Genomic DNA, 21,601 nt, shown 5'->3' with positions numbered 1-21,601 from the left:
CATATCTATGAAATAAAGTTTAGGTTGGAAGATTGCAACCCTATGTTTTTCAGAAGAGAAGTGGCAGTGGGAGAAGTTGCAACTGCAGTAAAGAATTTGCATTTGGAAACATTTTAAATTCTAGGGCACCATCCATAAATACAGAGCCTGTCACTTGGAAGACACAGGATCCTTGCTAAATAATCAACAAGCAGTTAATAACTTCTCACAGAAAAGGTAAATATTCTAAAAAGGATGTTTTGAGGCTCTGATAGTACAATGTTTCTCCATTTAATTTAACAGAAAATTATTACAGTGAAGAGAGCAGAAGCACATGGGTCATTGTACTTGCAGTCGTGCTTTCACTTGTTGGTATTATTCTTCTGATCATTATTATTGTGGTTGTTGTACGCTGCTGCTGCCTAAAGAAGAAAGGTAAGTGGACCTTCATAACTGGTCTATACATTAAAAAATATCTTAAGTTAGATATAAATCTCCTAGTTATGTCAGCTCTAGTGTAGAGCAAAGACCTGCAAGCAGAAGTGTGAGCAGACAGATCTTGCTCTTAATCATGATCTGGTTAAGATGCTCCTTACTTTCATCTTGCTGTTTCCTCTATAAATTGGTTCCAAAGTAATCAGTGACCCACTAGTTTTGCCATTCACATTAACTACAAGGGGGTAGTGTTTTTCAGGAGTATGTTAACTTTGAATGATGTTTAGTTCCTATGCTGAGGTACTTTGTTGAAGCATACCTTCAGTGCTGTGTGCCTAATTTCCAATTTCTGTGTAAGCTGTTCTACAGGGATATTGCACAGTTTTGTAACAGAGGAGAGATGCCCCTGTGGTAGCTGGAACACAGTGTACGCTCCAAGAGGAGCTCTCTAGTAGGTCACATTTTACTTTCCTGCATTTTAAACACATTCCTTTTTTTTTTTCTCTCTCTTCCTCCCCCCCCAGGATCTACGTATCAAGATGAAATAAGGTAAGCTGGATGAGGTGGGATAATTTTTCCTTTTAACTAAACACTTTGGGGCTGCTGCAGGATGGTGAGAGGGATGTGCCCGTTCCCATGGCCCAGCACTCCCAGGACGCTTGGGTGCTGCCTTCTGTGTGACCTTGACCATTTCTGTGCACACAGCAGAGGAGGGGGAGGCAGTGCTCAGGGAAGGGGACTGACCTTAGGGGCGAAAAGCGAGGGCCGCAGCTCGCAGCAGGCTGTGAACTCCATTCCCACAATAAACTAGGTGAAAAGAATCAAAACCCTGCAAAGGCTACCTCTCTGATTCAGCCAGCACAGACATTACAAACTGCAGATAGACTCCTACTGAAGCTGACGGGCAAAGCAAACCCTTAAAAATTGGCTGTAGCCCCCGGAGAAGGCAGGGTGGGTGCCGATTGCCCGCTCCGCCACAGGAGGTCACTGCGAGCCCGGCAGCGCTGCCAGGGCTGCCGCGGCGGGGGGGGACACACACACGTCCCGGACCTTCGGAGAGGAGCCTTGCCGCAAGCTAATTGGGATAGATTGGCAGGCAAATTAGACGGCGTCCCCGGCGCTTTTAAGGTTCGTTAGCGTTAGACTGATAAAAATTAAATTAATAAACAAAGCTGCCCCGGTGATGGGTGCCGACACTTAATCAAGTGATTATCTGATGGACTTAAGTACAAAGCTGTTGGTGCATTACTGCATTGAGTTGGAACATCTTAGAAATCATGAGCTAATGGTTATCAGCGTTAAGATCCTGTTTATCGGCGCCAGTGCGGCTGTGACAGCAACGTCAGTGAGGTTATTTGGAGTTATTTTTTCTAAGCTTCTAGGGAGCATTGTAAATTCATACTCTGCCTACGCTTGTGGGGCTTTTAACTCCCCATCTCTTAATGAGTTTATGAAACGTTACGCCGCGTTGCCTCGCACTTTGGTAACACCTAGCTTCATTAACGGCCTCTTGTGGGGAAATTTTGTGAAGGTCTGTTGACAGATTTCCATTTATAGAGCACTTTATTGATACAAAACAAAATAAGGAAATAGGTAAACACTATTGTGTCCTGAGGAAATGATGCTAATTATGCCATGTCATACCAGTAAAATTCCACGTGATTTCTTAGTTTATGATGCTAAATTGATCATTTTACCAACTGCAGCTATATTAATAGGGCAGGAGTAAATCAGCAGGGAATAGGAGGCCAAAAGCAGGTACAACTTGCATATAGGTTTTGCTATGAATAAAGTCCTACAAAGCCTTTTTGCTTGGATTCTGACTTGGTTCTGCCAAAAGCCTTCTGCAAGGGTCAGCCCTATAAGGCAAAATCAATTGAACCCACAGGGAGGCATCTGCCCAGCAGTGAGGACTGATATGGCCAGGTCCGTGTCATTCCCAGGGTCCTACCTCGCTTACACGGGTCTGCACAGTGCTTTCTTTCAGACAACCTGAACAGGTCCAGAATAGGGCAAAACATTACTTTCCCATATGTCTTTGAATCTGGTCTGGGCAAATACAATTCTATCTTCATGGTAGAATGTGTGGTTTTAGATCTGAGTAGTAAAGTTCCTATTTTCCCATTAACTTTAAACATGAGTTGTCATACAGACTTCATAAACGTTGCTTACACTTTGAAAGTTAAGCAAACACTTAAGCAAAAACTTAAGCACTGGGATGAGTCCAGGCTCTGTGGCTCAGCTTGGACTTAGAAACTCAGTGTTGACAGTTCTGTAAAGTTTTAGCATGTCTAAACAATGACACTGAAATCACAGGAATTACTTACAATCACTTACAGATTTTTAGGTTAGGTGTTTTTTTTCTTGGGGGGGAACCTACCTGCAGTAAAAAGAATGATGATTGTCCAGATTTTGGAAGCCGTGTTGTAGTAGTAGCAATGAAGTGATGAGACCAAAGATATATTGCTTTGCTTCCCACATTTATTTTTAACTTGGCTGGCTATCTTGCTGTACTTCCCACATGCTTTTGTAGCTGCTTTTGATTTGGCTACTACACTGAGTTTGTTGAGATCTAAGGATCAGATAAAATAGACAGTACAGTATCATGTAACACGTTGAGGTGGTATTCCTAAACAATTGCTCTTGTCTTCTAGAACCATGACAGGTTTCTTGGTGGTATCTAACTTGTTTACCTCCTAAAGAAAACATATACTCATAGCTGGCTTGTCAGATTTACGTGTGAATCAGTAATGCTTATCTGAAGATCTATGGGCCTGCAAAGTAATTCCCCCTAAACATATAGAAGTAAATGCAGCGGTTTCCACAAATATTGCTAACCAGGAATATTTCCCCCTTTCCCCACAAATCCCTGGGTTGTCATAGTCCTGCCATCAGTTTGTGCTTGCCACACCAGAAACCTAGGCAAAGATGGACCTGGGACTATCCTGGAGAGGAGTCCATGGTAGGAACAAATGAATAGTAGCATCTCTTCTAGCATAAGAGTTTTGAGTAAAAAGGCAGTCTTTTCTCGCTGTGCAGCTACGCAGGTCACCGTTCTGCAAATTCAGAGATGTGTAACTTTAACCGAGGGATTTCTGTCAACTTCACTCTGGCTACGCTTACTTGTAAAGAAAATTTCAAAATGATAGATTAACTTTGGAGTGTGCAGACAAATCACTTGGGAGCTAATTGTGGTGATGTGAGATAACATGCTTTGTTTTTGCAATTGGAGGGGGCTCAAATCACAAAAATTATGAGCTGCCATAAGTGACCTAGCAGCTGTTTCATTATTGGGCCACTGAATATCCTGTAATTCAGAATTAAAGATCAAAATTAATTTCCTACAAAACCTATGATCTGGAACAGAGTCTTCACTCTTTGAAGATTGCTCACTTTGTTTTCCTGCTTTCTGATAATGCGGCTGATGGAAACTTGCTAAACAGAATTTCACAGGTAATACTTCTATGGGAAAAGATTTGTACTAGTTAATTACTTGGAAGGTGCAGATATGTTTTGCACCTATTTTTTCAGAAGTAAGACATATAATTTTTTTCTCTGTAGCCTACTACCCAAGAATTCGCATATCATAATGAAGTTCTAATGACAGGCCTTTTTGTTCTAGAAAAGTTTCTGCTGAGAAGAAAAAAGATGGTGATTTGGAAAACAGGCAAAGGCATGGTAGCGAAAATCAAGGATACATTCCAGAGGAACCGTGGAACACAGAACAAATCCCAAGTGAGTCTAAGCTGGTGAATCAAATATTGTCAAACTGCTTCTAAACATAGGCATTTTGGACAACGTGTCAAGCAATTACATTACAAGATTTCACAATACTTTGTGAAGGACTTGTGCTTGGCCTGAACCTCTTCAGAACATCTTGGATTTTCTAGACTATGCTCCTTCAAAAGTATTGAGAAAACATCAAAGTTCTTTGCAGTTGAATTTAGTTTTAGTCCTGGGATTGTTTTTTTTAATGCTTTGTTCTTCCACATATTTTCTGGGGCCAGAGGTGGGAGTACTGGATTCCCATACAATACTCAATTTAAGCAATATTTTGCAGTTGGTCTGTAAAAACAAAAAAATCCACCACCACCAACAGAAAGGAACAACAGAAAGAAAGAAAGAAAGAAAGAAAGAAAGAAAGAAAAAAAGGCAGTTAGTGAACTATGATTTTACTGATAAATGACTCAGGCATTATAAATTCTAGTCCTTAAGCACAAAGACTCTTCAAAAGCAAATGTAAATCTCCACCAAATCGTTACCCACCACTTGCATTTATAAGCACATTATTATCAAAACGTTTAATCAAACACTTAATGACATAAAATTATTGTGCAGAGTCTATAATCCAGGCATACATCCTTTTCTCTCTAACAAATTGTGAAGAAATAAGTGCAGTGAAAAGATTTCAAGAGCATGTGTTATCGTAAAATGTAGCAGTTATAAAAAATAAAAGGAAAACCTGGACAAGTTGATTCTACTGGATCCTAGATGGGCTCCTTTCATATTTGTTGGTGTGCTGGGTTGACCTTGGCTGGCCACCAAGTGCTCACGAAGTCGCTCTATCGCTCCCCCTTCTCAACAGGACGGGAAGAAAATAAAATGGAAAAGCTTGTGGGTCAAGATAAGGATGGGGAGATCACTCACCAGTTACTGTCACAGGCAAAGCAGACTCCACTTGGGGAAGATTAATTTAATTTATTGCCAATTAATAACAGAGTAGGATAGTGAGAAAGAAAAACAGAACTAAAAACATCCACCCTACCCCCACAAGCAGCACAGGGGACGGGGAATGGGGGCTGTGGTCAGTCCATAACACATCATCTCTGCCGCTCGTTCCTCCTCACGCTCCTCCCTTGCTCAAGCATGGGTCCTTCCCATAGGCTGCAGTTCTTCAAGAACTGCTTAAGCATGGGTCCTTTCCATGGTACAGTCCTTCAGGAATGGACTGCTCCAGCATGGGTCCCCCATGGGGTCACAGTTCCTGCCAGAAAACCTGCTCCTGCGTGGGCTCCTCTCCATGGAGCCACAGCTCCTGCCAGGAACCTGCTCCAGTGTGGGCTCTCCACAGGCTGTATCTTTTTCCTCAGGGCATATCCACCTGCTCCGGCGTGGGGTCCTCCCCGGGCTGCAGGTGGATATCTGCTCCGCCGTGGACCTCCCTGGGCTGCAGGGGGACAGCCTGCCTCACCATGGTCTTCACCACGGGCTGCAGGGGAATCTCTGCTCCGGTGCTTGGAGCACCTCCTCCCCCTCCTTCTTCACTGACCTGGGGGTCTGCAGGGTTGTTTCTCTCATGTATTCTCACTCCTCTTTCCCAGCTCCTGCTGTGCAGCATTTATTACCCTTTCTTAAATATGTTATCACAGAGGTGCCACCAGTGTCGCTGATGGGCTCAGCTTTGGCCAGCAGTAGGACCATTCTGGAGCTGGCTTTGTCCAACATGGGGGCAGCTCCTGGCGTCTTCTCACAGAAGTCACCCCTGCAAGCTTCCCCCCCACCACAAAACCCTTGCCATGTTAGCCCAACAAGTTAGCTGGAGTTTGGCTCACAATATTAAATCATATTTAGCTGTATGCCTGAATGGCTTGTGGTTCACGCCATGGTGGACACGGAATAATGGTAATCTTGTATATTCTTGTTACAGGAATTTCCTCTCTTCCCCCAATGTCTTCAAAGTTCACTGTCCCTGATGCAGATTTACAGAACAGTTCTGTACCAAAGGTAATTGTAATGCTGTTATCTTGACCTTTTTTTCACACGGTGTGTATCATACTACATCCAAACATAGATTTGGGGTGGAGGTAGACATTTATAAGTCAATTACAGCTGTAACTGGGTAAGTGGAATGTCCCTTCAGCATTCCTGAATGTTTGATTTATAAGGATAAGTGCCCTGGGTATTAGCCTTGAATTTAGATTGATTTGGGGGAGTGGCGGGGGGGGGGTGGGTGAGGGAGAAACAACCACTCCTGATATTTAGAAGAAATGTCTAATAAAGCTTTTGTCACATATGTTCCCCTCAGCACTCTGCTACATCTTCCTCCCCACCTCCCAGGCTAAAGTTACGAAGTCACAAATTTCCCCTCATAGAATCATAGAATATCTCAAGTTGGAAGGGACCCATAAGGATCACTGAGTCCAACTCCCTGCTCCTTGCAGGACTACCTAAAACTAAACCATATGACTAAGAACATCATCCAGACACTCCTTGAACTCTGACAGGCATTTGTCAGTGTCTGCTCTTTACTTTCCATTGCTTTTGATATCTTTCCTCCTCCAAATGTCAGCTAGGCCTTTCTGCTGGCCATCATGGTGGATAGCCCTGGCTGGGACAGACTTCCCATAGGTAAAGCCAATTGTCTTTTCCTTATTCCTGGGATTAAAAAGTCTCGTCATCTCTCTCCACAAGCCCAATTACTACGATTAATTAATCCTTTCAGCCTTGTCAGTCGGAGTAACTCTGGCTTGGCTTTTGAGAATTCACCTCTGTGTATATTATACATTAAACCATTATAATGTGGAGGTTTGCTTTGCTCTGGGCATGTAATAATTCTGGACAGCTGTTATATAGGTGCCTTTGCCAAAGTGGAGGTCTGCAATGATTTTATTGTTCTTCCCAGTTGCCAGGCTGGAGGAGATGTGGATGTAAGGTGGAGGCACTGTTGTAGGTGAGGTTTGGGGTTCCTTTGCAAACAAAATCCAGTGCAGATGATACAGTAAATAAATGTGCATTTTCTCTGGATCATTTCTTGATTGTATTTTCCAATTACACTTGCACATTGCAGAAGTTGCTTCAGTCAGGAACTTTACACTGATCTTAGAGACCTTTGGTATCTCAACAGTAAATGACAGAAGGGAAAGCACACAGCTAACACCCAGTCCACCCTAGAGCTTTGCCTCTTTCCATGTGGCTAACATGTAAAGAAGTAGAGCTCAGTGTTTATTCCTCTACTTGTTCTGTTCTCTGCTACCTCCGTTCTGAAGGGTGGTGCTGGGCTCTCTTAGCTTTTAGCACAACAGCAACATGGATCTTAATTTATGCCATATATTTGTAAAATACATTTAGCACCTCCATGATGGTTTTTGCCAATGTTCTCTTGGGAATGTGTCAGTGATGTGGTACCAAGTTCCCTCATCAACACAGTGATAACTCATTTATTTTTGAAAAGCTGTTTCAACATGTACAATGCAGAAATCTGTCTTGGGATGACATTGCATATAAATCATAGCAGAGTGTGTCTAGTTCTTTTGGCGCACAATGTAATTTAGGAAGTACTCAATCAAGGATTAAAACAATGATCAAAACAATAACAGTAAAAATAATAGCAATGATACTGGTGTATTTGTGGCTGGTAGTTATTATGTTTGACATTAACTACTTGTCAAACAAAATACTATTAAAGAAAAGTTGAAAAGCATGTACAAAACAGCTGAGGGTTCATTGTGAATCTATAACCCTGAGCAACAGTTTCAGACAGTGTTCAGTACACTTATGAACAGGATTATAAGGCACTGGTTATGTTTACATGCACAAGGCATGAGGCACATTATGGTCTGCTCTGAGAAGCAAAGGAGCTTGTGCTGAGGACCTCGTATCCACCCTATTCACATTTCAAGGGGAGGCAGTAACTTCAGTTAGCTGTAGCCACTTCCTAGTGACTGGGTGCTCATTAATGGTTGATATGCACTGGTTGTGCACTGGGGTGCCGTTAAGCCATTTGGTGTCATCTGAAAGGTATCCAGTTTGGGTGCTCTCAGACAGCTCCAGAGTGAGAATGATAGTGTTGTGAGTGGGGACCATCAGGAGACTGGATTCACAAGCGTTGGATTCATGATCTCAATTCAAACAAACACAAATGCAGATGCAGCCCTCCATGTCAAATGCTAGCTTAGATGGTCTAGGAGGTCCCTTGCAGCCCAGTGGCTAAGGAAACATTTAAATCCTTCACAGGCACACAGCATAAAGTTGAACTGTTTCTGTTAAACCAGTTGTCCCTGGACGATATTTGGTACAAGTCTGTTACGGTGGCTTCCAGCTGCATCAGTAAACGCACACACATTTTTGAAAAATATCAAGAGATAATCTAGAGGTGGAAATTATTTATAACTGTTTTCCATATGTTGGAGGAATATTCAGCAATCTAAAAATGGTTTGTGAAGACAAACTCTTTCTCAGTTTGAACAGGTCTTCTCAGTATATTGTGATGGTCCCATCTTGTATAAGCAGGAGCTGATAAAGATTGATGAAGGTTTACCTTAAATTGTGGATTTGCAGTCTGTGATTTAAAGTTATGGCATTACATACAAACATAGTGAAACATTTCCCAGACAAAAAAGGGTTTTTCTTTTACATCTGTAACCTTCCCTGTTAACTACATAATAGAGGTTTTCTGACAAAAAGTGTTACTGGATGCATTCTGATAAAGTTCAGTCACCACTGTTGCCCATATATTGCATAATAAACATTGTAGTGCTCTTTCATTGTATTTCTTGTCAAGTAGGAGAAATCATATGACAAGCCATTTAACTGTTTGCTGATTAGTGCTGAATCAAATCATTTCTTCAGAGACCACCTGCCCTCCTGCCACTGCGTTTTCAAAGCACAGAAAGTTGCATTTCTCATTTGGCTTTCCCTGCCTGGGTACTGGAAACATTCCCAAAGGTTTTTAATCTTTATTCTTCTGGACTTTCTAATGAGAAATAGGGGCTAAAAACCCAGGAGGAATAGAAGTTATCCAGAGAATTTTTTCCATAGTGAAGGAGGTCATAAAGGGGTGAACTCCAGCAAATTGCCTCTCTCTCCCTGGATAATCAAGAAAAATGAGCAAACGTCCTTGCAGTACTTCTATGGAGGTCAAGAAGAAGGAGTGAAGAACCTAAGTCCTCCCTCAGGAGCCAGGTGGGGAAGGAACGAGGAGCCCATCTGCTGATGGAAAGAGTCACAGAGACTGAAGACCTGAAGCCTTGTCTCTCTACCTCTGCAAGGTGAAAGAAGTTAAGATTTCTGTGATTGGCTTCCATGTCACCTTATGGGATCAGGATTAATCACAGCAACAAGGCTAGAAAATAGGTCCATATGGGCAAAGTTTAAACAGAGAGTTTTAAAATTCAAAGAAGCTCATGGATGTGGGGACAAGATGAAAAGCAGGGCAATCGCAGTGAATGAAGATTTTTCAAGTTAGCATTTTGACTAGACAGAGGTGGTCGTACCTGCTGCACAGCCCATTCCTCCCACTCCCAGGAGAAAACTGGATGGAAAGTTTCAGCACAGGTCAGAGGCATTAGGCAGTCTCCCTGCATCTCTGAGGGTATCAGCTTCAAATTTGATCCCTTCTGTTCCATATGTAAAAAGTTACAATTTTAAATTATTTGAGAGATTAAGGGAGACTTTGTATCACAGCTTTTGTTTCCTCAGAAGTCCTTGCCCATGGACCCAACCAGATACGAAGCCTGAAATACCTGGTGGGTCTCATTGTAAAAGGTGACAACAGAAAAATCACTGAGGTCAGCTATTGTCCATTGAAACTCTTTGAATCAGAAAGTAATGCAAAATATTCACAGAAGATAAATGTTGCCCAGCAATTGCACTGATCAATTCACAGCATGAACAAAAGATTTGGCAAATCATCTTAGGGAAAAGTAATACCACAGCGAAGAAGAAGGGGAAAAAAAAGGTGTGCAAGACATTTAAAAAATGATGAATATTGAACTAAATTATCGAGCTGAGGAAAAAAATTACCAGCCACTGGTAGAGGAGGCCAGGAGCATCAGTCAGGGGTGCTGGAAGGTCTTCATTCTGATTACATTAGCCAAGAAAAGGTCAAATGGAGAGTAGAATTACAGGCTTCTGTTTAATTGCATATTTTGTTACTGTCAGCGATGGGAGGAGAGTCATTCTTGCTCCTAGTCCAAGGGCTGAGCTGCAGGCCAAAGGGGTGTTAGGGACCAAGGTCCCATCCGAGGGGCTCTTTCTCATGCCCTGACCCATTGCACAGAGCTCCTTCCAAAAGCCAAGTGCAATCAGCCCTTACCTTGGCTCCAGCAGATTTTGGGGCAGTCCCACAGGTGATTTTGACTTGAACAAGGGCCATTGGGCCAGTTCTACCAGGTCCTGAGTGCCACCTCCAAGGAACTGCATTTTTTCGAGTCCCACTGGTACAAAAGGAGCTCTAAGGACTCAGCATCCTGCAGGACTGGACAGTCTCCTACACAAGCCTCATAATTAGTCCATTTAATATGCCATAAATGTCTCTATGATAAATCAGAAGACCATTTCATAAGAGGGAGTGAGTGCTCATTTATAGTGGGCCAGATTCCTCTCTGGTGTAATTCAGCACAGCTACGGTATGCTTGTACTTGCCACCACAGCCACACTCTTCCTCTCCAATCCAGAGTGAGTCATGGCTCCGTTAATGGGGAAGGATCTATTTTTCTTCTTAACTACTCCAAATGACACTCTATAAACTGGAAATATTATTTAGTTGTGGTTGTGGTTTTATACTGGGAAGGAAATGAATGATGAATTGTAGCTCCATTTATTGCACTGTATATAACTGCTCTGACTGAGGATTGTTTGAAAAGAAAAATTAAGCTATCAAAATCAAATTAAAAGGTCAATAAAATAGAAATATAAACCAATGACAGAAAATAATTTTACCCCTACTGATGAAATGTGCTATAGAGTATGTCATGTTATGATATTCATTGGTCAGCATATCTTGATTAAGAGAGTAATAAATATTGATGATACAGATATAGAAAAGGCAGGTGCAGTTTATAGTGTAATTTCCCCAAGCATCTGTGGAAGAAGGGGAGAAGTGAAATTATGTGGGTGGGATTAACTCACAAAGAAATGAGAAGGAATTTCCAGGCTGTATGTCTATTGATGGACAGGGAAATGTGCTGAGTGCACGACAAGTTGAGGGAACTGGTTTGCTATTTGAAGCAATAGTGTATCTGAATTATTTTGAGGGTATCCAGAACCTTGGGATGGGTGGTTTCCTGTAAATGAAGTGAATTTGCAATAAGAATTAAAAACTGAGGGCAGGGGGAAAAAATAACCTTTAGAAACAGAAAGCTGTGCTTCCCTGATTTTTTGTTCTAACAGTTAGCCAAATGTGTGATGCACACAGACACATTTGGAAGTACTCCTACCACATTAATTTCAGCAATTTGTTCTAATGCAGTTAGACTTGGATTTTTTTTGGCTGGCTAATAGCAGGCAAAGCCTTCAGTTTATCACACATTTCCACAGCACCAGTGTCTGAGGAGCCGCCATCTGTCAAATCAACTTAAAGATCAGAGCCCTGTTTCATAATGCCAGATGTGTGTTCATCATTCATATCACTGATGTCATATGGGTTGCAGAAATGACTACAACATGCTTGTAATAGCAAAGTCCTTCTTTCATTGACTGAAGATTGGTATTCAAAACATCACTGAAGGATTCAACCCTGAAATCAGCTGATACACACACTCGTTTTGCCTGCTGATTCATCCATGTATTGCTAGCTCTCTTTTTGTCTGGCTGAAGAGCTGGGAAAGATGGAAAGGTTTGGGCATCTCTTTCCCCAACCAAACCAACAAACTATGCAAGGCTTTTCCCAGTATAATGTTCTCTTTATAGTAATCCCTATAAAAAGGCATCCAGGGCAGATAAGCCAACAGGCAGGCTTTGAAACATATGACTGTCAAGTATCTATGGTTAACTGGATGCCACGCTGACAGTACAAAGAGATTTCAAACTATGTAAAAGAAATGCTGACGATATTGCATCCTTACTGATAGAGGGGACTTAGAAACGCACTCCTGTAATGCTGGGCTGTGCAGTGAACCACTAGAGCTGTCTTTTTTCCCTTCGATGTGTAGGATGTAATGAATGATGAAACCGTTTTTTCTCAGACTGGGACTGACAGGACTAGTAGAGCACTGAATTAATCTGAAGAAGAAACAACTTTGAAATCAAACCAAGCAGAGGATCTAGCTGCTGTAGGCTATCAGGGTCTAAATATGAAATGGTTGTTGTGGTCCTACTCCTCTGCATTTTGTATTTGTAATGTGTTGTATGAGATCTTCCACAGAATCAGAAAATTAGTTTTAGGTCACTGACCAGCAGCCAGCAGCCTCCATTTCAGTGAAGTTATATCCAGGGAACTGCAACATTAGTGAGGCTGTGCTACTTCAGAGAAAGCTCCGCAGAAAATGGGCCAGTACACAGCGTGAGTTGATTGAAATTCATGAAATTATTCATTAATTGATATCAGAGCACAGTGAGAGTAAAATACAAGTAACCCAGGACATTTGCTCTAAAGCAGATGACTATGAAGGATGCAGCTGGGCAGAGGCGAGCCACCATGGGCACAGTCCCCACCCCAGGACCAAACTTGCTGCTCAGTTCCTCCTTTGATGGGGAGGAGAAATGGCATGACAAGGCAGGGGCTGGATGGCTCATGCTCGCAGATAAGGTTTTTAAAGCAAAAGAGGCATGCTTGGGTTACATTTTCCCCAGTGCTGTCACAGAAGAATCCAGCTCGTGCAAGTCCTCTGACTCCCTCCTATTCAAAATCACATGCAAACTAAAATCTTCTGTACTATTGCCAACTAATGGCCATAAAAACTGCCTCTCTCAAACAACATTACTTGATGAACTTTCTGATTAATATCTTTTTTCCTTTAGTAAATCTGGGTGTAATACAGTATTTTTGTGCAACGCATTCTGGGAAATATTCCCACTCCAGTATTTTGCTAAACATGGCCTTCAAATAAGGACATATTTCAGGAAGTTTCAGAGACAGTGTTCAATGAGGTGCTTTTGGACCCCCTCTGAAGTTTTCTGGTTATTCAGTATGCTAACTAGTTCAGTATACTTTATATTCAAAGGATGGTCCACAGTATCTGGGAATACTTGCTTTCCACAAACATAACATTTGCCTTCAGCTTTTTTCAGATGTTTTTTTTTTCCATTCTACTTGTAAATTTGTTATTTTGGGGGGGGAGCAGTAGTAGAGAGCTTCTCAAAACTCCTGTCCTAGTGAGAAAGCCTGCCGTAACAGACCTGTAATTGATCAATCAGGAAATACCTAATAACTGTTCTGCCATAAATGGAGCAAATCTCATCTATATTAATCTCTAGGCTAACACAGACCAGAGGAAACTTCTGATGTGCTCTAGAAATGAATGAGTGATGTCTCTGTTGAGCACCAGTAAAGGTCTTTGGGCTGAACTGCAAGGAATTCAGTGCAGCAGAGAGATCTTGGAAAAGGTCTCTTAAGCAGAGACAGGCAATCCTGTTACTTCCCAGAGCGCCTCTCCTCTCTGCAGAAATAAACAGTAAAGAAGGGTAAATTTAGAAAACAGCGGTATGTTCTAGCAACAAAAAAAAGGGGGGGGGGGGACACAGGAAGAGAGTTGTGTGTAAAACAGAAGGCAGCTGTATTGTGAAATGTTTCTAGGATAGTTATATTTATCCCATGGTTTTCCTTGAGGTGCTGGGACTCATTAAATACCAGAGACATGTTGTCCACATTTGTTATCTAACATTTTCTTCTATGGCTTACTCAATAATGTATATGTACCAAATGCATTATTTAAGATGTTTAATACTGGAAGAATACCAAGACAATACAGACTGTACATGACTAATGTTCCCGAAACAAACCACAAGAAGATTGGTCCATAGTAGGAACCAGCTTTGGCTTGATAAAAAATTCCACTGGGAAGAACAGTGACATTTCCATTAATTTCCAAGGGCTTGAGACCCTGTGGTGGGGAATTTGCAAGGAACAGTAGCCAGCAGATAGCATTTACCTGGAGGTAAATAAAACCAACACAGGGGCTGGCTGCAGCAAACCATTCAACTGTAGTGTTTCATTTAAGAAGCTCTGTGAAGATGCATGTTTATAACTTCAGAAGAAATTTTCATTCCTTAGAGCTACTTTGTAATTATCTATGTGAGGTCTCACCACCATATGTAAATATTCAAAGTGTATGTTTCTTGGATGCATTTAATAATGAATTTTTCTTTGTCTTTTCCTCTGCAATGATATTTTGTAAAAGTGCATAAGTAAGTAGGACTGGAAATCCATTGCACTGATTTCAAATGAGGACTGAGTTTTCAAAACTGCTGTGCATTTGCCCTGCACTGATCCCACTGGGGTCAGTTTGAAAACAGGCTGCAGTCGGTGGAAGTGGAATCATGCCAGTCATGGGAACTTTAAAAAAAAGCCTGCTTTGAATAAACACTGAGATGTTGAGAGTGGTCTTTCAGATACATGGAATACTGGCATGCTTATTGTAGTAATTTCTAATGTATTTGGAGTGTCAGAAGTTAAGTTTTTCTTACAGCTTAACAGGTAGTTTCTTTAAGAGAACCAGAGGAGAAACGCCCAACATCGTGTTTTGCTTAAAAGAATACAGACTGCAGAGTCCACAAGAAGTTCTCAGGTAGCATAAGACCAGTTAATGAATTCCCAGAACTGCCATCAGTGTGTTGGATGTGAAGGTTTTTTTGTTCTGCTGTTCATCCTTTCCTTTGTATTTAGATTTTGAGTGGGTTGCTGATGATAGATTTCATTTTGATATGATGCTTTGGGGTGAGGGTTTGGCAGGTGAACTCCTGAGGACCTTTGCGGGACTGCTTTTCTAGGATTTCTTTTAGTTCTATAACTGCTTTTACTCTCCCATAGGTGCGACCTCAAAGACGTACTGATTATCTGATCAGCCCAAAGAAAATTAGAAACGTGACACTTGTTTAGGATGTACTTCTCCAGGAAATTTCTCTATCAGTTGCATTTTGCACATTTGGATGGCGTCCTGCAACACAGAAAGGTTAACACCAGTTCTCTCAGTTTAAGCTATAAGTTATTTTTCTTTTTTTCCTCTTGTAATGAAATAAAATTGCAACCTTTATAATGTAGCATATGATATCTCAGCAAAATAACGGACATAAATGACAGCCTTAACTTGAGAGACAATGAATCTGATGTGACTTTACAAGAACAAGAATCCATGCTTTGGATCCCAAGGGAATCAGCAAAACTCCTATCAGACAGAAATGTTAGGTTATCCACAGCAAGATCAGGGACTGGAACTGCAAGAGATATATTAGTTCAGAAGAACTGGATAATAATAATGGTTAATACAATATCTACTGCTTTTTTAATGTACTTTATGTACAAATGATCATCTTGGGCTTATAGATCAACAACATATTTTAATTTCTGTTCTGTAATAAAACTAAGGGAAGTTTTCATGAGGGCTGTTTCAAAATTTCTAACAAAACTAATTAATTAATTTTTTTCATTTCAATACATTTTTTTGTTAAAGCTATTTGTATTAAATCTGATGTTCCAGTTTTAAATAAAAAAATCACCTGCGTGCCAAAAAATCCTATTTTGATTGAAATGCAAAAATCTTAGGCTGAAAAATGTGGATTTGAAACTCCTGACATTTAGAGTTGTTGCTTGAATGCTTTATGTTTCTGTTCTACTTGTGGGCCATGTTTGGCAGCCAAATGACTTGGGTCACAGCACAGGGTGGCTGCTGGTATTCATGCTGGGCCCTGTCATTTCATCAGGGATAGAGTTGATAATGACCATGGGAAATGCACTTTAGGTAGGCAACCTTGCCAGTAGAGCAGATCTGGCATATGGACCCTGTGTGTACATTCCCAATCTAAAAATTATGATTTCTAGCTGAAATGTTTTGTCTGAAGTTTTGTATGTCATAATAAAAAGTTCAAGCTTATTAGTTTTTTACGAAAAGGCAAACTTCATCCAGAAAAAACAAGTTATTTTCAGTGTACTTATCTTTCTACCCACTCAAAGCATTCTGAATTATTCAGTGTTTTGCATGTTAATCTTTTGTATGAACCAATGCAGGTGCTCTTTAAGTGCTGAAAGAAGCCACCACATAGAATTACTTACAGTGATAATCTGTGCAACAAAAATAAGAAATTTGAAACCTGATCTCAGGAAAAAGTTGTTTTGCATGTTTAGCATATGGCATCTCATTAAATTGTGACAGATTTTTGCACTGCTAGTTGTATTTTCAGTCAGTCTGTCAGAACAAGTGCTGAGACCAATTCACGGTCTGCCATGTGCCATTGTATACAAAGCTGTTTCAAATTCTGACCATCTTTCTGTCTTGTTTGGTTAAGGAAGAGCTTTGAAATGCACTCCCATCGAATGCAATTGTACCAACAGCATGGTACATAAATAGCTATAGTGTTATACAGAGAAAATGTAAGCAATTTACATTGTGGAATAGCTGGGTTTTTTCCTCGAAATAACCATGCGCTGAGAGAAATATCTACCTTATTCTGATACAAGTATTGCTATTGCTGACATCTCCTGGTTGCTACTGTAGCTTAAAGCAACCTAAACACAAGCAAAAATCCTCTTTATTAGAGGAATGCCCACTGCATGGGAGAGAGAGGCCCAGGGTAACACCAGCCTGTGAGTCGGGTATAAAAACCATGGACCTTTGGCTTTCTGTGCATGTGCATGGTTAGCAAGCCTTCTGGTTGCCAGAAAAGTAGTCCTGCAGTACAAAAATGAAAACTGCATGGAGGCAGTAGTTTCCCAGCAAAAAAAGTTGATTTGTTAGAATGTATTTTGAAAAGGAATCAAATGATACTGTGTTGTTTATCTCAAAGCCTTGATTTCAAGCTTAGTTTTGATATTATTTTGTGTCATACTAAAGCAGCCAACCTAGAACTGAAGAAAACCTTTTCTCCAATTAATCTATATCCTTCCACATTAATCAAAACCATTGTTGTGTTGAGGCCATGGGCAAGAGGACACATGCTCTGAGCCAAAAGACAGATTCCTGTGTCAGCAATCTGGTGCCTTCCATGCTGGGGAGTCCTCACTGAGATTTCCACGTGATGCTACCTGGTGCTTGAGGCTCTTCAGAGGACACCAGCAGTGCTTCCCAAATTGGTTTTTAGGCTGTGGCTGGACAAGAGCACCTCCCAGCACTCCTGCTGAATGAACGGGCTGATGTGAGACCCCTAATCTGGGAAGGGTGTGGGAGCCCCCCTTTCCTGCTGACAGCTCCAGGCTGTTGCAGTCAGACATCAGGGGAGTGCAGCCAGGTCACCCTCCAGCTGTGCATCTTGCCTGGGAGCTGGAAAGTGCTCCAGCGTGCCACCCTTACCTGGGGGACCACTTGCCGGCAGACAATTGCCAGCGGACAACACACAGCAGCAATAGGAATTACACCCCACTGACTGCACATCCTACTGGCTCCAACAAACAAAGGGTTTTCACACAAATGGGTGCCACAACCATGGAAACGTGCACATTAACCAGAGTCTGGAGCTATTTTCCTTCCTGCCAGCTACAAGAATGCATCCCACACAGCTATGGTATACTCTTAACAGCATTAGCAAAGGTTAAAAATTCTTATGGTGTCCTTGAAATTTATAGTTAAGGGCATTTTTAAGCTTCCAGATTTGTTTTCTTCAGGTATGTTATACAGCCTGTATATCATTTCCAGTACTTGCTGTTACTTATGTTTGCACATAGAGCTCCACAAACAACAATACATAAAATACAGAGACAATTTTTAGCACACAGGGAATATAAAATATGCAGGCACTTTCAGAAGACACAGCATACTAAAAATATTGAATTTCAGGCACTTTATGGAGACACCAATCTTTTGTACACATCCATATTGATTTATAATTATGACTTGAGGGACATTTTAGTAATCTAGAAGTATCTAGCTTCTTGCTACTTCCAGACTGTACACAGTCTGATAGTATAAAACCCTTCCACTTTTCTTTACAAAACATTCTGATTTTAATTCCATACATGTATGTGCAGGCAAAAATGCGTTGGAGATAAACAGTATTTCATTCTACAGTAAGGTTTCCCAAAGTTGTCTCACCAGTTGTTTGTTTTTTTTTTATTTCACAGAAAAATTCAGGTTACCTTTAATACAAAGCCACTTAAAAATAACACTGGCTTCATGCGGAGGTTTCTTTTTACAATAAAAAAGCACCTCAGGTTTGTGTGGGCTGAGCAGAATCAACAGGTGAACTCTTACTAAAGGGTACTCACAATATTGACTAAACATTTGATTTCGTACTGATTTGATTGAACAGAACCTCTGTTTTCAATATCTATTTGGTAGAATATATACTATGTGGTGCTGCTAACCTAAAATACATCATTCTCAAGTATTTGGGCCTCCCAGTGACAGAGATGAGAACTCTTTGGTTACTGGCCTCACAATCTCTTTCCTCAAAAGGATCCTGCATGAGGCAGGAAGGACACAGCTTCCTACAAGCTTCTCCAGCAGAAGATCCTGGAAAACCAGAGGATGGTCCCTCAAAGTGTTGCAGATAACTCATCTTATTACCCTACCCTCTCCATCCAAACAGACCTTACCTGTCTAAAATGGGGCCCACCCCCAACTCTCCCTCCCTGAATTTCTCTAAATCTCACACCTACATTCCCAGAAATACAATAAAATTAATCCAGTGGCCTCACGGTAACTGTGTAAGTAAAATTAAGCAATCAGTATAGACCAAAATTGTCTGATGTGGTCAAGCTATAATAAAAAATAACCCCCTAGCTGCCAATAGGAGAACACTGCTCCCAAAACACCTTTGTCATCTTAGTACTCTTTTTCCGAACAACCTCCAAAAACCCTTCTAAAGATGAGGTTGAGAATTGAAATTCATAAAGCCACTTGATATGGAGGAGCACGCTCTCAGTAGATGCGACTTTTATGATTAGATTCTCCTCCTACTCACCACGATCAACTCTTGTTCCCCAGGCTATAAACTACCTGTCTCTTCTTCCCCCTAGGTGACAAGCAGCTTCATTTAACTTTAACTTTCTGTCTCTCACTTTCCTCTCTCTTTACCATCCTTTCTTCTCCACAGCTACCAAATACCTTTTCTTTAAAGAAAGGCCTAATTGATACAGACCTAATTAACAGCTGAGCATTTGTTCTCAGCTTGTATCGAGCCCTGAAAATTGCTGCTTCTATTTCAGACCTGAATAAGGGCTTGTATATCTGAAAGTTTGCCTAATATTTCCAGCAATACCAGCTGATCTAATAAAACATACTACCTCTACCTGGAAACTTTCTCTGGCCTATCCCACCCACTGGGACTCCAGGAGGACACTGCAAATCTCAACTGACCTTCCTGAACTGCTGTTGGGAAAAACTGGAGGAAGAAAGAGAAGCCAAGCCCGGTCCGCACTAACATGTCTGCACCAAACCTCCTCAGCCAGTAGAAAAGTTAGTCGTGTTGTTGTGAAGGTAGGATTTGAGAGGAGCGCTCTGCATTGCTGCAGTCTGTAGCTCTGAACGAGGTTCCTGCCCTTCTGCCCTGGGGAACTGAGCTTTCTCTTACCTATTCCTCACTGCTCTCTGTTCTTTGGGAGGTGCAGGTTGGTAACAACTCCTTTACATTATCCTAGAAATCATGGATTATTTATGCTACATTAGAACAGATAGTTATTTAAATGAATATGGATATTTGCTCGCTCAGAGGAATATTGCAATAGGCTATTCCTTTTCAGCTCAGAGAATTAATGTCTGGGAGCTTCCAGTGTCATTTGGCATCAGCTCTCATAGCAGAACTCACATCACACAGATGTTATTTATATTGTTTATTTTCTACTGTGGTATGATCACTCCCTCAAATGAGGCTTACACTAAGTGCTTTTTTTTTCTTTTAAATCATGTTCCAGCAAAACCCTTTGTTTGTTTTTGTTTTGGGGAAAGAATGCCAAAATCCAGGGAAAACAATACTGAGATGTTTTTATTAGAGAAGCCAACCAGATCCATCTCAGCTCTGCTTCCAACTCATTAGCTTCCCATCACAAAAAGCCCAGGGGCTGCTCTGACCTTGGAATGGCTCATCTCTGCTATTGATCCCCTTAGTCCCAATGACTTTCCAGTCAGATACTGATGCTGTGGTCTCACTTGCACCGTGTGTTCATGCACCCTGGGTCTCTCTGCTGCAAACACCAGTGTTGCCACCACCCGTTTTAGAGCTGCTGTGAAAGGACAAAGGGAGACCCGTGGGTCAGAACCCCTGCCCCATGACTGACAGTCTTTCAGAGATGGTGGCAGACTGTATTTTCCTTTCCCAGCAGAGTAAGGATTCACAAGGTGCTACAAGCTGCCAGATGCTTGTCTGTCTTCAGAGACACAGAGTTGCATTTAGATGTTACCCTACTGTCCTTCCAAAGGACAGGCAACGAATCCCCCTTGATGAGGCAATAAATTTATTTGGTTTTACTACAGCACCATACAATTTGTTAAAAAGAACACTATGCCATTTAGGTTTGTCTCAGCACTTCTCTTGCATGTTGCAGCACCTATGCAGAAGCCAGTAATCTTCATGATGATTGCTGGTCCACACCGAAAGAGTAGTGGGGCAGCAATTCCTGCTTGAAAGTTAGCCTTATGTACTCTGGATTGCATTATTTTTTGGTATAGAGCAGTTAGACACACTCAAACCATGCAAAACAGAGACTGATTAAAATACAAGAAAATTTAGCAGCCATTTTTGTGGAGATCTGTGCCTTGGAAATTTGCAAGGCTGCTCCCTGACCCTCTAAAAACATCTACATTAAGATCTACATTATCAGCCAAGCCCTTTGATGCTGCCGGTGAGGAGGCAGTACCTCAGCCTGAGCTCAGAAAAGACTTTAAATTTGATCACTGCTTCATAGTCTCCATTTGCGAAATAAACAACTCAAAGAGAACAGAGAGATGCAGTGTTTATGCCGAGCCATCAAAATTCATTGCAGAGGCATCCAAGCTGGCAGAGGAACAGTTACTTTCCCCTACTGCTTTTATCCATTGCCAGAGCAGGGGACAATCACAGAAGAGTGACAAGGATGGGACTGCCGATCACCAGGAGTCCTCACACTTGGTGGCGGGGCAGTGTGCCACTCCCCGAGTGGATGGAGCAATATACTTCGAAGAAGAGCTGTAACTGCAAAACAGGTTAAAATAAAATTAATCCTTTTTCCCCTAAAATTATATAAGATGGTTACATCATGGATTCTGTCATACTGGGGCTATAGCCGAATTGTGCAATGCTTTAAAGCACGAGGCAAGGTTTTACTACGGCACTGTGCTCCTGTGCCACAGTGTCATAGTGTTTTGGTGAAGAAACATGACCTGAGTATAATCCACTGAAATATCAG

General features: G+C 41.5%; 1 protein-coding gene across 1 annotated transcript in view; it reads left to right on the top strand.

Moving 5' to 3' along the window:
* IGSF5 (immunoglobulin superfamily member 5) overlaps nt 1-16,387 on the top strand; it is a 34,323-nt gene extending 17,936 nt beyond the window's left edge. The window contains exons 5-9 of the mRNA XM_069785086.1: nt 283-414; nt 939-963; nt 4,037-4,149; nt 6,062-6,138; nt 15,101-16,387. Of these exons, the coding sequence (XP_069641187.1) occupies nt 283-414; nt 939-963; nt 4,037-4,149; nt 6,062-6,138; nt 15,101-15,169 (416 nt within the window). The 3' untranslated portion in view covers nt 15,170-16,387. The remainder of the gene's footprint in view (nt 1-282; nt 415-938; nt 964-4,036; nt 4,150-6,061; nt 6,139-15,100) is intronic.
* Nucleotides 16,388-21,601: the final 5,214 nt, after the last annotated feature.

This window comes from Haliaeetus albicilla, chromosome 6, assembly GCF_947461875.1.
Source record: "Haliaeetus albicilla chromosome 6, bHalAlb1.1, whole genome shotgun sequence".
Lineage (NCBI taxonomy): Eukaryota > Metazoa > Chordata > Aves > Accipitriformes > Accipitridae > Haliaeetus > Haliaeetus albicilla.
Note: the sequence above shows the minus strand (reverse complement) of the source record. Positions and strands in the feature narration are given on the sequence as shown.